Here is a 17533-nt window from a genome sequence, read left to right on the forward strand (position 1 = left end):
TAGATGGTCTCTATGCAACTACTCAACTCTGTCGTTGTAGTGGAAAAGCAGCCATGGACGTCACATAAACAAATGTGACTGTGTTCCATAAAACTTCATTTACAAAACCAGTTGGTAAGTTGGATTTGGTCTATGGGCTGTAAGTCATCTGGCCCCCGGTATACAAGATATTTGCTTAAATTCTTTTGGATTTTTCAAATAAATCTTAAAATTCAAATGTTAGTTGATGGTATCATTGTTTTGATTGAATTGAACACTAGACTCAGGGAAAGTCTCTTCACCTCCGCAGGCTTTAATTTCTTTAACTATTAGTTAAGGGTAAGATGAGGTGAACTATGCTATAGATATTTAAACTTTATTTTTTTCTGACAAACACTGCTGACCTCCAAGAGGAAAGGCAGGAAGAGAGCTGCTCTCTTTGAAGATGGGCTGGTACAAACTCCCCTTCACTCCACTGTGATCTTGTAGGTATCAGAGCCCCAGGAATCAGGGAAAGATAGGTTAAAGGCTACCAAATGATGTTTAAGATTGTCATTTAGACCCCAGATTCAGAAATTCAAGTGTTACTTAGAATGTAGGATTCATTTTTTGTTTCAAAACAAGACTTACCCCAAATTGGAGTGCATATATTCAGAGAAGCAACGGTCTGATTGAATCTAGGAGACAACATGGTGTAGCCAAAAGAGTGATGGACTACACTCTCAGTAAGTAGCTATACCACACTAGCCCTCAACTTTCTTATCTCCAATGTAAGTATATTGGATTAGATACATTTTGGTATTAAATTCTATGCTTCATGCCTTCTAGTCTATTTGTCCCCTTTGTGCAAGAATGCTTTGTGACTACTGATTCTTTCAATAATGTATTCAACAAACATTAACTGAACATCTCTTAAATGCACATTTCAGGACCCTAGGAAGCCAAGTATGGTAAGACTTAAGTCTTGTATTTGAGGTCACAATTAGAAAATGAATTTTATCTAAACAGTTATAATAGTAAAAAGTTACAAGCTCAACAAGAATGCAGTTGGAAACTAATTTGTGGGTTTGATTATTGAAAAAACAAAAAGAACATTGCAAATAGAGCAATCAGAACTGGGAAAGACCACATCTTAAAAGATATTTTTTCTGCGCAAATATTATGTGGTATCACTGTGTTGAGTGCTAAGGATGTGTTGTAAATTTGAGTAAAACAATAGCAAAATAAAACCAAAAGAAAATTTCCATGTTTAAGAAACTTTTATCCCAGTTATGGAAAATAAAAATGTATGAATGAATAATTGGAAAACAATTAGCTAAATTCACACCAGAGGGAAGAATGGGGACACTAGTTATGTTTCCAGCAAGAGTAAAGATGTTTCAGATAGAATGATATTAGAGGGAATAGCACATCTGAGCCCGGAGGTATGCAAATTTGGTATGTGGGGAGCAAGGAACATTCCGGTATGTTTGGAGTATAAGGAACACGGGAAGACTTGCAAAAAATAAGGCTGGAAAGGTACACTGAGACCAGAATGTGAAGGTCTTCTGGAACTGCCTGAGACGTTTGTGCTTAATTTATTAGCAAAATAAAGCCATAGACACTCAGAAGCAGAAGAGCGTCATGTTCAGGAAGAGCCTTTGGTTGTGTGAGGAGAGTGGATTAGAGTGGGCAGATTCAAACTCAACACCCAAGTTCCCAAGTTACGAGCCTCACATTAGTCCACAGAAGAGAAACCAAGCCACACACACACACACACACACACACACACACACACACAGACGGTTCATTTATTCTGAATTGAAAGGAATATCATAGAAAATTGTCATTCAAGCCCTTCAAGACAGATCACTCATCCTAAATGGAATGCTGGACAAAGAACAATATTGGCTTTCTCTGAATTTTATTTCTACTTTGCCTTTGCCAAGAGGTGAACGAAATATGTCTTGGTAGTTACTGGCTGCAACAGTTTGAAAGCTGAGGTCCCATGGTAGTGATTAACTATTTTTTTTCCTACAAGCTGGATAAAAATAGAGTAAAAAGTCCCATAAATGCTGGTGATTCTTTTGTAGTGAGTGCTTTCTGGACAACCAAAGTAATTTCTCAACAAATGTGAGTTTGGAAAGAAACTGGACTGGAAATGCAACTCTGATCCCTGCTTCAATTTTAAGTTTTGAGAGTACCACGCTGTGGCCCATCACTACCATCAACTGTATCACAGTAGCATTTATCTTCTCTAAGGGAAAGCCATTTCGAAAACCCATCTACACAAACTGTAAGTATGTGAGTTTAATTTTTTAAAATATTTTTCCCACTCTCTCGCCCTCCCCAGAGTTGCAGCTCACTATTGAAATGATTGACTGAGAAGGAAACAATTGCATTGCTCTAAAATTTAGTGCTAAATGGTGATTTTCTCAGGTGGTTGAGCCCATGGGCAGAAACCTGCTCATTTGCAAATAAGCATATGCACTATTAAATGGTCACATGAGTCCTGTCGTATTGTGAGTCATTGAGAATTTTAAGTGTGTGTGTGTGTGTGTGTGTGTGTGTGTGTCAAGATATTTTGCAAAAGTCTTTCCAATCAATTGAAATACAACTTGACCTCTTAGTAGCTTTATAACATTGAGCAAATTACTTTAATCATTCCATGTATCTCTTTGATCACCTGTGAGGATGAACATATATTCATGTGATTAGCCATTTCTTCTTCCCTGAACCATCTATTACATTTTTTATCAATTTTTTTTCTATTGGATTGCTGTTATATTTCTTATTTATTTGTATAAGCTGTTTATTCCTTTGTAATTCTTTTTGATTCTTTGTGATTGCATTTATACACAATTTTTTTCTCATTACAAAATCAGATTATTATTTATCTAGTTTTTAAAATTTCCTTAATGCTTTTTAAATCTAATGTTAATTTTGGGATATACTTTGAGGGAGAGATCAAACTAGTTTATATAACTAGTTGCTAGTTTTCCCAGTAGATTTTTTTATTTAATATTCCTTTTGGCCACTTATTCTTCAGCTGAATGTAATGTCACCATTATCACACCTATATTCATGTTTATTTATGGTTTTCTCATATTCATAATTTATATTATGTGAATTTTATGTTATATTTAGAAATATCATATACTTATGTATTAATTTGTATATAATTAATATTTTCTAGACTATCTTTTCTGTTTCATTGATATGCCAGCCTACTGTTGATTATAATTTCTAAACTTTCAAAATTATAAGTTTTAATAAGTATTAAGATTGGTATATCCTCATTATTCTTCATTTTTCAAAAATTTCTTGCTTTTCTTTCTTGTTTATTCTTCCAGATAAACTCTTGAATAAATTATCAGATTTTAAAAATCCCCTTTGGGAAAAGTTTGTTTATACATTTTTGTCTTCACATTTAAGAATACGTTATGTCTCTCCATTTATTCAGGCTTCTTTTTATCTATTAGTAAATATTTGTCATTTTCTCCATCATAGATCCTGCACATTTATTTAAGAAAGTAACCGTATATTTTTGTATATTTGTTTATATTACGAGTACTTTTTTCCATTGTGTTTTATAACTGATATCACTAAAACATCTGAAAGGTATAGTGTTGTTTTATATTTATTTTCTCTCCATAGCCCTTTCTGAATTTTGCTATTAATCTTTGAGACTTGAGTGTTCTAGAAAGATAAATATTATCCCAGAGTGCAGACATAGGCACTGCTGTATTTGAGTCTTCACCAACTTGACTAACATCATTCTTTCACCCTGACCTGGTTTTCCCTGAGACCTCACTCCACCCAACTTTCAGTCTCACCCAAACTGCTTCCAGTGGCTTTTCCATACACAGAGTCTGCCTTGGCTCATGCTGCAGATGTTCCTACACTCTCTCCAAAGTTCACAAAACCCAAACAAGAAGCATCTGGATTCAGTGTGTCCCATACCTCTTGCAGAGCAGCCCCAAACCCAGTACAAGCAACAGCCCATCTCAATTCAGCCTTCGTCCTTCTAGGTAGCTTTAAGCCTAACACAGGTGGGGGCCATCTGTGGATTGCTTTGTGGCCTGGGCCACCTGGCTGCAGCTGAACTTGGCCTGCAACATGTTCAGTCCCAGAAGGCGCGTGCTTCAGTCCCTGAAGCACGTCTGGTGTCCAGCTTTAGACTGAGCCAGAGTATCACCTGGCCACCTCTGTGGACAACATATCCAAAGGGCAGACTGGGCAGGAACCAGAGCCCTGCTAAAGCCAATCCTGCTCTGTAGGGTCAGCCCCTGCACATCAGCTCCTCAACTGTAGTCATGACCGTTCCTCACAAGCAATCAATCTGAGGATCCATCGCTCCCACTGACACGCAAACAGCAACCAAATCTCAATTACAACAAAGGGCACACACAACCCATCCAAGGAACACACCTGAAGCACCCAGCTCAGGTGATCAGGGAGACTGCACCACTGGGCCCCACAGGACACCTACTACATAAGGCCACTCTACTAAGACCAGGAGACATAGCAGCTCTATCCAATGCTTAGAAACAAACTCAGGGAGGCAGCCAAAATGGGGACACAAAGAAACATGTGCCAAATAAAAGAACAGAACAAAGCTCCAGAAAAATAAACAAAATGGAGACAAGCAATCTACCAGACGCAGAGTTCAAAACACTGGTATAAGGATGCTCAGGGATCTCAAGGAGACCTTCAACAAAGAGAGAGAAAACATAAAAATGGAGATGAAAACGTAAAAAAGGACCAGTCAGAAATAAAGTTTACAATAACTGAAACGAAGCATACATTAGAGGGAATCAAGAGTAGATTAAATGAAGCAGAGGATCCAATCAGCAATGTAGAATATAAGGTAGCAGAAAACACCCAATCAGAACAGAAAAAAGAAAAAAGAATCCAAAAATTGAAGATAGTTTAAGAGGCCTCTTAGACAACATCAGATATACCAATATTTCCATTATAGGGGTACCAGAAGGAGAAGAGGGCGAACAAAGAATTGCAAAAACCTATTTGAAAAAATAATGATGGAAAACTTCCCTAACCTAGTGCAGGAAATAGACATACAAGCTCAGAAAGCATAGAGAGTCCCAAGCAATGAACCCAAAGAGGCCCACACCAAGACACATCATAATTAAAATGTCAAAGGTTAAAATAAAAGAATCTTAGAAGCAGCAAGGGAAAAGCAGTTAGTTACTTACAAAGGAGCTTCCATAAGACTGTCAGTTGATTTATCAACAGAAACTTTACAGGATAGAAGGAACTGGGACAAAATATTCAAAGTAATGAAACGCAAGGACCTACAACCAAGATTATTCTACCAAGCAAAACTGTCATTTAGAATCAAAGGACAGATAAAAGAGCTTCTCAAAGAAGAAAAAACTAAAAGAGTTCATCACCACCAAATCAGTGTTACAGGAAATGTGACAGAGACTTCTTGAAGAAAAAGTAGAAAAAAAATGTGGAAAATATGAATAATATGTTGGCAATATTTACATATCTATCAACAATTACTCTAAATGTAAATAGATTAAATGCTCCAATCAAAAGATAGGGTAACTGAATGGATAAGAAAACAAGATCCTTACATATGCTACCTAAAAGCGACTTACTTTAGATCGAAGACATACACAGACTGAAAGTAAAGGGATGAAAAAAGATATTTCATGAAAATTGAAACAACAACAACAAAAGCTAGAATAGCAATACTTATACCAGTCAAAATAGATTTTAAAATAAAGGCTCTAACAAGAGACAGAAGGACCCAATAATCTTACTTCTAGGTATTTATCTGAAGAAACCCACAATGCTACTTCGAAGGGACCTGTGCATCCATATGTTCATTGTAGCATTGTTTACAATGGCCAAGACATGGAGGCAGCCTGGGTGTCTGTAGAAGAAAGAATGGATAAAGACGAGATGGTACATATATACAATGGAATATTGCTCGGCCATGGAAGGGAATGGGGTTCTTGCCATCTGTGGTGGCATGGATGGACTTAGAGGGTATTGTGCTGTATGAAGTATGTCAGACAAAGACAGAAGCAATGTGATCTCACTTATATGTGGAATATAAAGAACAAAACAAACAAATAAACAAAACAGAAATGAACTCATAGATAAAGAGATTATTTTGATGGTTGCCAAATAGAAGGGTGGCACATGAATAGGAGAAGGCATTGAGTATTACAAATTGGTTGTTACACAGTAGTCATGGGGATATAGGGTATAGTATAAGAAATATAGTCAATAATATTGTAATAACTATAGATGGTGTCAGGGTACTAGATTTATCAGGGTGATAGATGGGAGGGGGGTTGGGGGACATGCTGAAAATGGTGAAGGGATTAAGAAGTACAAGTTGGTAGTTACAAAATAGTCATGGGTATGTGAAATAAAGCACAGGGAATATGAGTATAGTCAATAATATGGTAATAACTATGTATAGTGCCAGGTGGGTACTAAACTAGTCACTTCTTCGTCCTAGTTTAGTACTAAACTAGTACTAAACTAATCACTTGTTAAAATATATAAATGTCTAACTGTACACCTGAAATAATATAAAATAATGTTAAATGTCAACTGTTTTGAAAAATTAAAAAGGAGGGGAACAATGAAAGAGAATAAGAGGTCCAAGTTTCCAGGTATAAAACAAATAATTCATGGGGCTGTAATCTACAGCATGGAGAATATAGTCAATAATATTGTGATAGCATAGTACAGTGTTAGATGGTTGCTAGACTCATCATGGTGATCTCTTCTTTATGTATATACATGTTGAATAACTATGGTGTACATCTGAAACTAATGTAATGTTGTATCTTAGCTATATTTGAATAAAAATAATTTAGGTAACATACAACATTACATTAGTTTCAGGTGTACATCATAATTATTCAACAATACCGACCTGGCACTATAAGTTACCACAGTATTGATTCTATTCCCTACACTAAAGAAGTGATCACCATAAGTCCAGCAACCATCTGACACTGTACCATGCTATCACAATATTATTGACTATATTTCCTATGCTGTCTATTACATCCCCAAGACTTATTTGTTTTATATCTGAAACCTTGAACCCCTTATTCTTCTTTATTCCCCCCCCTTTTTAAATCTTTAAATAAAAGAAACTTATTATTAAGTCATCTTCATATTCTTGAGCAAACCCTACTTATTTGAGGTGGATTATAAATTTTAGTGAATTAAATTTTATAGTCTTTTAATATCTACATTTAATATGGGATTGGTCTGATTTTTTGTGTGTGTCGTGTTTTGTTAGGTTTGGTATTACACTTGAAAACTTCACATTTTTCTTTCTTCTGAAAAATATTTTATATATAAAAATGGTCTATTCCTTGACAATTTGCAATAACTCAGTAAAATCACTTGGTTCCAAATCCTTCTTTTAAAAGAATTATTATTAAAGATTGATTAAGTAATCCTCTTTTTATACTGTTTTCAAAATAACAGTATTTTTTCCCCAGATAATCCCCTATATATTGAGATTATCGAGCCTTTGCATAGGATTTCAGGTGGTATTTTCACATAATTTTTAATGCCTTCTATAACTCTTTCACTGTATTCTCTTCCTAATAATACTTACATGTGTTATTTTTTCGTATTTTTCATTTATTTTTACCAAAATTATATTTTTACTAGTTGTCTTTAAAGAACCAGCTCTCTGATTCTGTACGCTTTCTATTTTCTAATATAATTTTTTTCCCATTCGTTTTCTCTCTTCTCACTATCTTTGAAAAAATTTTTTAATGTTTGGCTTCACTTTATAATTTTTGCATTTCCTTTTATTCTTATAAAATTATAAAAGCATTTTAGACACACAATTGTAGTGTGGGTTACATTCTTTATATTTTCACGTGTTTTTAACTATGACTTAATTTTCTCTTTGACCTACTAGTTTTCAGAACAGTGATTTTTAATATTCAAGTGGAAAGGGATTTTATTTTTATTCTCTTATTACTCTTTTTTTCAATAGCTTACAAGAAAACTTGATTTCCTTTTTGATCCAACAGATTTTTAGAATTTTGTTTTTAATTGGTATATCAGGAGGGATATTTTATTTAAATTGCTTAATAATTTCTTGTTTTATTGTCATAATCAGAGAATCTAAACTATAAAATTTCTGCTTCCGAAAATTTACTACTTTTGTATATCATATGGCATAAACTCTGATCTTTAATTTTCTAAGTAAGTCATAAATATTAGAAAATCAAATCTTGTTCCTATTCCTAAATTAGAAATGGGCATTTACTATATTAAACCAGTTTTTAGCAATTATAGTATTCACATTTTCTCTGTTCTCATCTCCCACCTCCCACCTCCCTTTTTTTTTGTATTGCTCTTTTGAAGGTTTTGAGATCAAGCTGATTTCCTTTAAGTTTATATTTGCTATAAACTTCTTCCTGAATTTCTCATAATTTTTAAAATTTTAATACAGTATTTGATAATGACCTTGGCTCTTGTCACAGCAAATCAAGATTCTACCTTATGTTTTAGTTAATCTCTTACAATTCTTTTTTATTGTAAACATATTTTACAATGAGGATATATTATGTTAGGGAGCACTTTAATTTGAATAGTAGCTACAAAGTCCTTTTGTATAAATTGAGTTTATTAGAGCTGGATTAGTTGCATCATAGTGGTTTAAAGCTTTTAGGTAAACTCAAACCTGTATGTCAAACATAACTAATAATTTTAAATGAAAAAAGTTTTATAAACAAACATGTTAACCAAAATAATCTTATAATAAATCATGTTTTCTCAAGGTTACAAGTCAAAAATCCTTGAAACTACTATTAAAATATATGAGCAATTTTATTTTGGTTTGGTAGAAAAGTCTTTACCCTTCTTAACAGCCTTTGACAGAAGATAAACTTGTGATGATGACATATAAAAAAAGCACAAGTTAAATTTTTATGGGAACAGGTGTGAATATTCAATAACCCTTTCTTTATCTGAAAATAATCTGTAATGGCTTGCTCAGGACTTGTCTTCCTAAATCACCTATGTAAACAGAGCCCCATTCTGTCAAGCTTCCTCATCAATAGTGACTAACCAAGGAACATTCACTTCAGTTCTTCATGACATTTTCCAATCACAGCTGAATTAAAGAAAGCCTTATAATTTTGTTTCCACACTGCTCATTTATGCACTAGCCTGGCTTGCTTGTCAGATCACTAGTCCGAGGACAGTGTGAGGGGCACAGCACTTAGCCCAGTTGCCAGTGAGTACCAGGATGGACGTTTAGGCATCATCTTCCCAGCATCTGGGTGCCTGAACCTTGGAAACAATGAAGTAAATGAAAAATCCACATAGCCATTTCCTGTGTTTTTCTTATCACCATGATGCTCAGATTGCTTTATTCTCAGAGATGCAACTCCAGCTTTTCTTCTTTCTGCCTCACATCCTTCCCAAGCAAGTTTGGGTAATTCTTCCGGTAGATGCTGCATGTAGTTTTTTCCCTGAAAATAAGACCTAGGTGGACCATCAGCTCTAATGCGTCTTTTGGAGCAAAAATTATTATAAGACCTGGTATTATATTATACTATACTATACTAATTATATTATATTAATTATATATTATAATATTATATAAGACCCGGTCTTACATTATATTAAAATAAGACCAGTTCTTATATTAAAATAAGACTGGGTCTTATATTAATCTTTGCTCCCAAAGATGCATTAGAGCTGATGGTCTGGCTAGGTCTTATTTTCGGGGAAACATAGTATATATAAATGAGGCTTGGATGAATAAGAGGGTAGGTGTAGGTGCATGAGGGTGAAAACAGAGTTCTGGTGGCTTCAAAACTTAGGATCTGCTGTAGAGGAGCAGTTGACTCTGATTTCTGGTTTGTATTGACCTATATAGAGTTGGGGGCCAGTAGATCATCAACATTGGAATAAATAAGCATAAAAATAACCTAGTTTGTTTATAAATTGCAAGGATTATAAGAATCATTTATATCATGGAACCACTAATTACATGCTATTGTTTAAGCCCGAAGCTGCTGATGCCATCAAACACATTTATAAGGTACCATCCTAAAAGTGCTTAAAATCTCTGATGGGCACAGGAATGGATGGGGTTGGCAGGTATGAGCAGTAATGCTGGCAGAGTGCATCCTGGGAAGTTTAGCTCGCTAAAGTGAAGGAATTCGGGCAGGCTAGGGAGACAGAACCCAGCAGATGCGCATGCCAGTCTCTCACTTACTTTTACAATTCAGAGCCCCAGAGAAGCAGATACAAAGTCACTTTCAAGTGGTTACAGTCTAGTTGATACATAGATGAAGGTCATGCAAAGCAGAGTGTGATACACACCATACGAAATAAAATTTTGTAAGGGAGGATTGGGCATCTTTAAAGAGAAAGTGGTATTTGAACTGGGCTTTTAATGAAAAACTGGAATTTGCCATGACAGGAAGAATATGATCTACACAGGGTATTTTGTGAACAGAGGCACAGAAGCTGGAAAGTATTGATCCTCTGTGGAAGCCATAGGTTTGTGGTTTAACTCTTCTATGCACATAAGGAAAAGCAATGAGAGATCAGATTAAAAGCTAATTGGAGCCTTGAATGTCAATCGAAAACCCTTGGACTTTATTCTCTAGGCAATGAAGAAGAATGAGGTGCTGCCATGTGGACTGATTGTTTATCCATGCATGCACAACTCACTAGACACGTGGTGATAAAGCATCAGGGCCTCTCTGCAGACCACTTGCCTGGGCTGGTCACTGCAGGGTATCCCAGCCTCCCAGGTCTCCTCAGTTGAGGTAACTCCTTTACGGAGTTCACCATAATACACTTCTTAGCAGCTTTCTACACCCAGCCTTTCAAGGGAAGATTTTAAGATATCACCTTTGTCTTCTAAGCATTAGAACATATTTTAAAACATATGAGTATACAACAAAACATCTGAAGATATATCCGGTATTTGCCCAACAGAGATAATTGATTCAGCAACGTGTGCCAAATTATGTGAAACATTCCTTTAGCATCTAAAAATAATGTTTCATGTTTCTTCAGATATATTCTCACTTCTGCTGATATCTGCCTTGGGCCTCACAGTTTTCCTTCTGTTTTCTGATTTTGAAGATATATACCATGGGATGGAGGTAAGTGGCATTCGTGCACATCTGGCATGACTCACGTGTACCGTGGAACCATATTTGCATTGCGGTTTGTGATTCAGTTTTTGCCATATTGTCTCTCTGACCACTGAACATTGTGAGGCCATGCCCATTTACTAGAAGAGCAAATAACATATTTGGATTTCACATATGCTAGGCTCTGATTGTTTTCTTATTAGTAGGAGTATCAATGGGGTACATTTATCCTGTTCACATCTGAAATATTATGTTTGAATACTTTATTCTTCTATGTTATATTAATACAACATTAATTTATTAATGTAATAATTAATTCTGCAAATTTAATTTTTTAAAACACATTAAGAGAAATCCTTCATAATGTAGTTGTGAGGAGTAAGAAAAAGTAGGTTATAAGCCAATCCTGTTCTGTCTGCCAGACATGGACTGTAGGGAGTTTTATTTCAGTGGACATGAATTGATCCAGAGTGCAATGGGTTAAAATTACATTTAATAAGCGGTTAGAGAACCCATTCTTGGACCTGGCACCGTGGGAGAAATAAAGAAAGAGGAGAATTGACTCTTGACTTCCAATCTGTAGTTTTGTGATGACGATGAGTGATACCTGAGTGAAATAATGACATGCCACCTGAGGCTGTCCAGGTGGCCCTCCATGCTTGAAGAAAATGTAAAGAGAAGTAGGAAGAACATAGTGGTCTGTGACTGTCATAGGAGGACTCCTGGAGGAGATGCAGCTTGACCTGAATCTGGAAGGATAGGCTAGATTTTGCTAGGTAGGAGGTAGGGATATTCCCAACCAGGAGAACAGCCTAAGCACAGACAGAGGGGGTGGAAAGAATCTCTTTTGCCTTGGAAATGCAAAAGAATTAGGGTGGCAGAGATAAAAAAAACAAAAGCAAGGTTTGTTTCACAGAACACCTGGGAGCATGGCTCAAACTGAGGCAGCAGGTTGTGGAGCATGAGGAAGGCATGGATGGATGAAGGCAGCCTGTGAAGTCAGGATTTATGCTGAAAGCAACAGGGAGTCACTGAAGCTATCTGAGCAGGTTCTTCAGCAGAGGATTTAAGACGGGGTTAATTAGATGATGGCAGGATGGCTGTGTGTGAGAGCAGAGAAGTGTGGAGAGAGAAGCAGTTAGGAAACGAAAATCTAGACCAGTCAGTCATACATGAAACATAAAACTTCAAAGTGTGCTTGGCCCATAATTAAGATGTGATCACCATTCTCAGAAGGTAGGAGAAAAGACCATCACCTAAGCAAATAAATCCAAAGCGGTGTGACGAGTGCCTTCCAGGCCAAGAAGAGAAGAGACCTCCCAGGTCAGGGCTCTGGCAGGATTCTCCGCGAGGGCCTGACCCACTGCCGTATCTCACAGCCTTCTCCAGATAACCCTTGTACTCAGTATGTTGTATTTCACAACCCTGAGGAAGGCTCTCTCAACTAGCGGTAAAAAATCACAAAGTGTTACTTTGAAATAACTCATATCAGAATAGAGATGAGAATTAAAGGCGAACATTTAGACGCTGTGGAGAGCCTGTGGTTTTAGTGTGAAAGGCAGTTCAGTCCTCTACACAATCATCCATATTCTATCCTTTAGGGTCAGAAAGGGGGCTGTATGTGACTATTTTTTTATGCTATGGATGCAGCCATGGGAAGTTGTAGCTCTCATACCTATGAAATAAGTGTAGTTGGTGGTCAATATGTCTGCTTTAATCCTTAAAAGGAGGTGGGTTGGATGGGTTCTATTTTCATGAAGCCATTGGATTTAGGTCTGGGAAGATTTGCTCAGAAAATGTTCCCTTCTTTTCAGTTAAAACAAACTTGAACATCTGACCCCCTTATGTTTACACATAGATCAATTTTACTGAAAGAATGAATTCCAAGTAGATTTAGCTTTGAGAGAATTAGAAGAAATTATATTATTAGATGAATAATTTAATCTTATACCCTCTTCCCTCTATTTGAAAAGATAAAAATGAAGAGAGACACACAGGCTTCAAGTGTCCCATCTGCGGCCCAGGGCACACTTCCTAGGTGTCTACCATCAGGCAATGGAGGGAGCACAGGCCAAGAGACAGTCAGTTCTCCTGTGAATTCTGGCTCTGCCACTTGTTTATTGGCTTGGAGTCCTTGAGTTTCTCATCCGTAAAGTGGTAAAAGTAATGCCTACTCTCCAAGCTCAAGGAGTTGTTACAGATATACAAATTAAATGTGTTTTTTCAAAGTGTAAAGTATGAAAAGTTTAATGGTGGTATTTCTTTTTTACCAGTTCCTCCCAACCATAACATCATGGAGGGTCTCGATTTTGGGGGCATGCCTCACCCAATTCTGTGTGGCCTTCTTTGTAGAGGTAAAGTAATTTCTATATGGCTCCTATTATTCTTCCGGGGACATGAACAAATAAAGGGGCTCATTCTCAACAGATGCTCATTTTTTTAGAACAAACTCTTTTGTCTGAAATAGTAGTAGTTATTAAGGGTTTTTAAAAACTATACATGTTCTTTTGGGAAGAAATTCCTTGGAGAATGATTAAAAATTCTTTGAAGGCTGCATGGAAATGCTCTAGGTATCTGTAGCCTAGAAAGCAAAACATCAACTTACCTCTAATTTTGCCTCGCTTGAAGGCATTGCATTGTACTTTTCTAGTGTTCTCAATAATCTAGTAGAGACTAGACCAGGTGAACTGCCACCTCTAAAATTCAATGAGACCTTTTGGAATGAAGAGCTGTCTTTAGGAGGACTTCCTTAATTAAGAGAGAAGGGAAGCCATTGCTCATTCTAGTCGATTCTTACCCTTGAAAGTCTTCTCCTATAGCATTTCTCTTCTACTGAGTGTCACTAAATCACTTTACTCAGTAAAAGGTTCAGTATTATTTTTTTAAGATAGATTTTTAAATAAAGATTAATATATTGTAAGTACCTTAGGAAAATGGATGAAGATTAAATAATTAAAGAATATATATATAAATATATATTTATATATTAAAGAATTATTAGAATATATATATAAATTAAATATATATATTTATTAGAATATATATAATTAAAGAATTAACGAATATATATAAATATATATAATACATAAAATATATATATATATATACATACGCACACAAATATCTCATTGTATACAATCAGCATAAAATTTCTCATGCTCTTTAACTGAGAAATTCCATTTTTGAGACTATATTTAAAAAAATTATCCCAAAAGAGAAAAAAACTTACATGTATGAAGGTATTTATCACAGTATTATCTAGAGTGATAAAATATTAGACTCAGCTCAAGTGTTCAAAAGTAGATATGCTGTTTGTTTAAATAGTTATGCAGAACTTTGAAGAAATGTTACACTACCATTAAAATGATTATTAAGACTGTGGCAACAAACTGTATGACAGAAAGTCTAGTATAAACAAGAGTGGAATGCAGATTTGACCAATTCTATGATTACAAATGTGTAAAAATTGTGTGCATGTGAACACAGAAAAAGGAGAGCTTCTCAGGAAAACAAAATCCATTTGATTGCTGGAGTTCATCTATTCATCCAACATGCCTTTATTTGGCAGCTTCTATGTGACTTATGGCAGGTAGCAGGGATTTTGTTTCCCCTTGATTTTGAGTACATTATTCAGTATATTACCTAGTTATCATTTCAGTCCGGTAGTACACTAATTCTAAGTGAATCATCAGCCAGGATTTTAATAGGAACCTGTGAAAATGAAAGGCAGGAAGCTTTCAGTAGATTTCTGTGAACACAACAAGCACGCTCTTGCTTCTCAAGGGAACTACCCAGGCGGATATGCTACTCTACTTGGGAATTGCAGGGAGAAGTTGCTGCCCAGCAACACACCTCAGAAGAAGGCCTGGGGAGCAGGGTGTGGTGGGGAGTGACTTGACTGCAGGGGAAGTGGATGATGGTTTGTTTTTTTCCACCTGATTTCCCAGGACGCCATCCTTCAAAATCGAGAGCTCTGGCTATTGATCAAAAAAGAATTTGGATTCTACTCTAAAAGTCAATATAGGACCTGGCAAAAAAAGCTGGCAGAAGACCCAACCTGGCCTCCCACTAACAGAACAGATTATTCAGGTGATGGTAAAAGTGGATTCTACATCAACCAAGGCTATGAAAACTCTGAACAGCTTCCAAGAGAAAAACTCAAAAGGGGGCGCCAAGCCACAGAAGAGCATTTTTGGACCATACTATAATCAGAGTTGTCACTGGACATGCTTAACAGCATCCACTCCCTTTTCTTCCCCCAGAAACTAACGCACTGTGGAGAGGTGTTGATAATCTACCCTTTTCTTTTCTCTCTCCATCTGAGGACTCAGAGCACATTTCCCAGTATATTGAGCTTTGCAACAAAGGACCTTAAATATGCTTGTTATGACTGTATCCTCTACCATTGAGGAAAATAAATACATCGCTTAGACTATTGTCTTTCTTCTAATAAACTTTGCTCACATTACATAGCATCATCCTGGTTAAAATGCACAACTTTTCACAGTAGTGAAGTTAATAGTATGAACATCAATAAAAGAAAGGAAAACTGAAGAAGGATTTGAGCTTTGAAAGTTTCAGCAATGTATTTTTATTTTCACCTACAGTAAAAAAATAATTTCAAACAAAAAACCTTGTCTCAATAAAATGTCACAAGTTTACTTAATTTTATATTTACTTGCAAAGGACATTTGTGTACATAACTTTTTCCAAGATCAAAAAATTCCTCTTTTTGCTTCTTTTGTATGGTTTTAAAAGAAAAACAAGAATTGACATTTACTTCAGAAAATTCAACTGTAACTGTAGTAAGCTGGAGCTATGTGGAAGTGGAGAATAATGGAGGTTTCTGTTTATTGCATATAATCTTGGCTTGGGTACAGCTAACATCTAAAGAAACTCTACCAAAGTCAGCATCTCCCAAAGTATATACTGTTTTGGGGCCAGTGGGCTAGAAGGTCCAGAATAGGTCCCACAATGGTAATAAAATAAACTGTTAAATGTACTTTTCATTTAAAGACGCATAGCACCTTTATTTCCTCTTTTTTTACTGATAGATGAAAAGCTCAACTTCTAACTCTAAAAGTTGGCCCAAACTCAACATTGCTCATCTTAGAAAAACAATCCTACGGGAGGGTGCCATCATGTTTTTATCTACAGCTAGGCAATTATCAGGCTACTAAACAATCTTAAATTCCATTATATCTTTTTATTATCTAAGTCAATTATTAGATGCCCATTAACGACCACAAAAAATAGTACATCCTTTACAAATATATTGTGTACATTATTACCTTTAAAATATCAACCCCACTATGAACTTGAGAGGACATTTATTCCTAATGAACATTTTGTATTACCTACTACCATGTTTCCCCGAAAATAAGACCTAGCCAGACAATCAGCTCTAATGCATCTTTTGGAGCAAAAATGAATATGAGACCTGGTCTTATTTTACTATAAGACTGGGTATAATATAATATAATATAATATAATATAATATAATATAATATAATATAATATAAATACCGGGTCTTATATTCACTTTTGCTCCAAAAGACGCATTAGAGCTGATTATCCGACTAGGTCTTATTTTTGGGAAAACAAGGTAGGCTTTCTTTGTAACATATCAACCTAATTTTGCAAACGTAACAGATCTTTAACAGTTCATAGGCAATTAGGTAACCAGTCCCATTCCATGAGGGCCAATTACGTGCCTAACAATGTGATGTATGGATTCAATAGTGCATTGACAATTCTGAAATCTTTAGAATTGAAAAAAACATTTTCAAGATTTCATTGATTTGTTCTGTAAATACTATTATACATTTTGTTACACAATTAAACAGCATAAGTGCAAACTTCTATAAAAACAAACACTACATTTACATTTTATTTGCTTTTTAACCTTTTCTTTGGTGCACAGCTCTTGGAGAGTGATAATTTTCAAAATGTATCTAATGTAGTGGCTACTAATAATGGATAAAAAGATAAAAAAGATATCTAGCTTATGATTAAGAAATATATGTCCATAAAAAATATAGTAACTCAGGTTCTTGAGCTGATATATCTGTATTCAGTAATTTGACCTTTAGAGTGAGAAGATTCAGTTAACACACTATGACATTTAAATAGCATAAAAAGGTCTTTAAAAATCTTGATTCAATAAATGAACAACCTTTCTTCCCCTAGTTTTTTCAACATCCTGTTTGGTATCTGATAGATGATAACCTGTATTTCACACATCTTTTTAGAGGTGAAATATGATAACGTTGAACTCTATTCTTGACTTTGTTAAAAATATGCTCAGAGGAAGACGTGATAGTCTTGGGGGAAAAAAAACTGATGAGAGCACAATGAGCATGGCTGTGTATCAAATGATCAGCTGTAGGAACAACAAACTGACAATCTGAAAGTGCCCATTAACCAGAGTG

At 35.6% G+C, this 17533-nt stretch overlaps 1 protein-coding gene across 2 annotated transcripts in view; it reads left to right on the plus strand.

The window, feature by feature from the left end:
* ATP13A5 (ATPase 13A5) overlaps positions 1-16114 on the plus strand; it is a 97205-nt gene extending 81091 nt beyond the window's left edge. For both annotated transcript variants that reach the window (XM_081072774.1, XM_081072775.1), the window contains 4 exons: positions 2052-2254; positions 11023-11111; positions 13376-13456; positions 15050-16114. In XM_081072774.1, the coding sequence (XP_080928900.1) occupies positions 2052-2254; positions 11023-11111; positions 13376-13456; positions 15050-15310 (634 nt within the window). In that variant the 3' untranslated portion in view covers positions 15311-16114. The remainder of the gene's footprint in view (positions 1-2051; positions 2255-11022; positions 11112-13375; positions 13457-15049) is intronic.
* Positions 16115-17533: the final 1419 nt, after the last annotated feature.

Source organism: Rhinolophus hipposideros, assembly GCF_964194185.1.
Source record: "Rhinolophus hipposideros genome assembly, chromosome: 2".
Classification (NCBI taxonomy): domain Eukaryota; kingdom Metazoa; phylum Chordata; class Mammalia; order Chiroptera; family Rhinolophidae; genus Rhinolophus; species Rhinolophus hipposideros.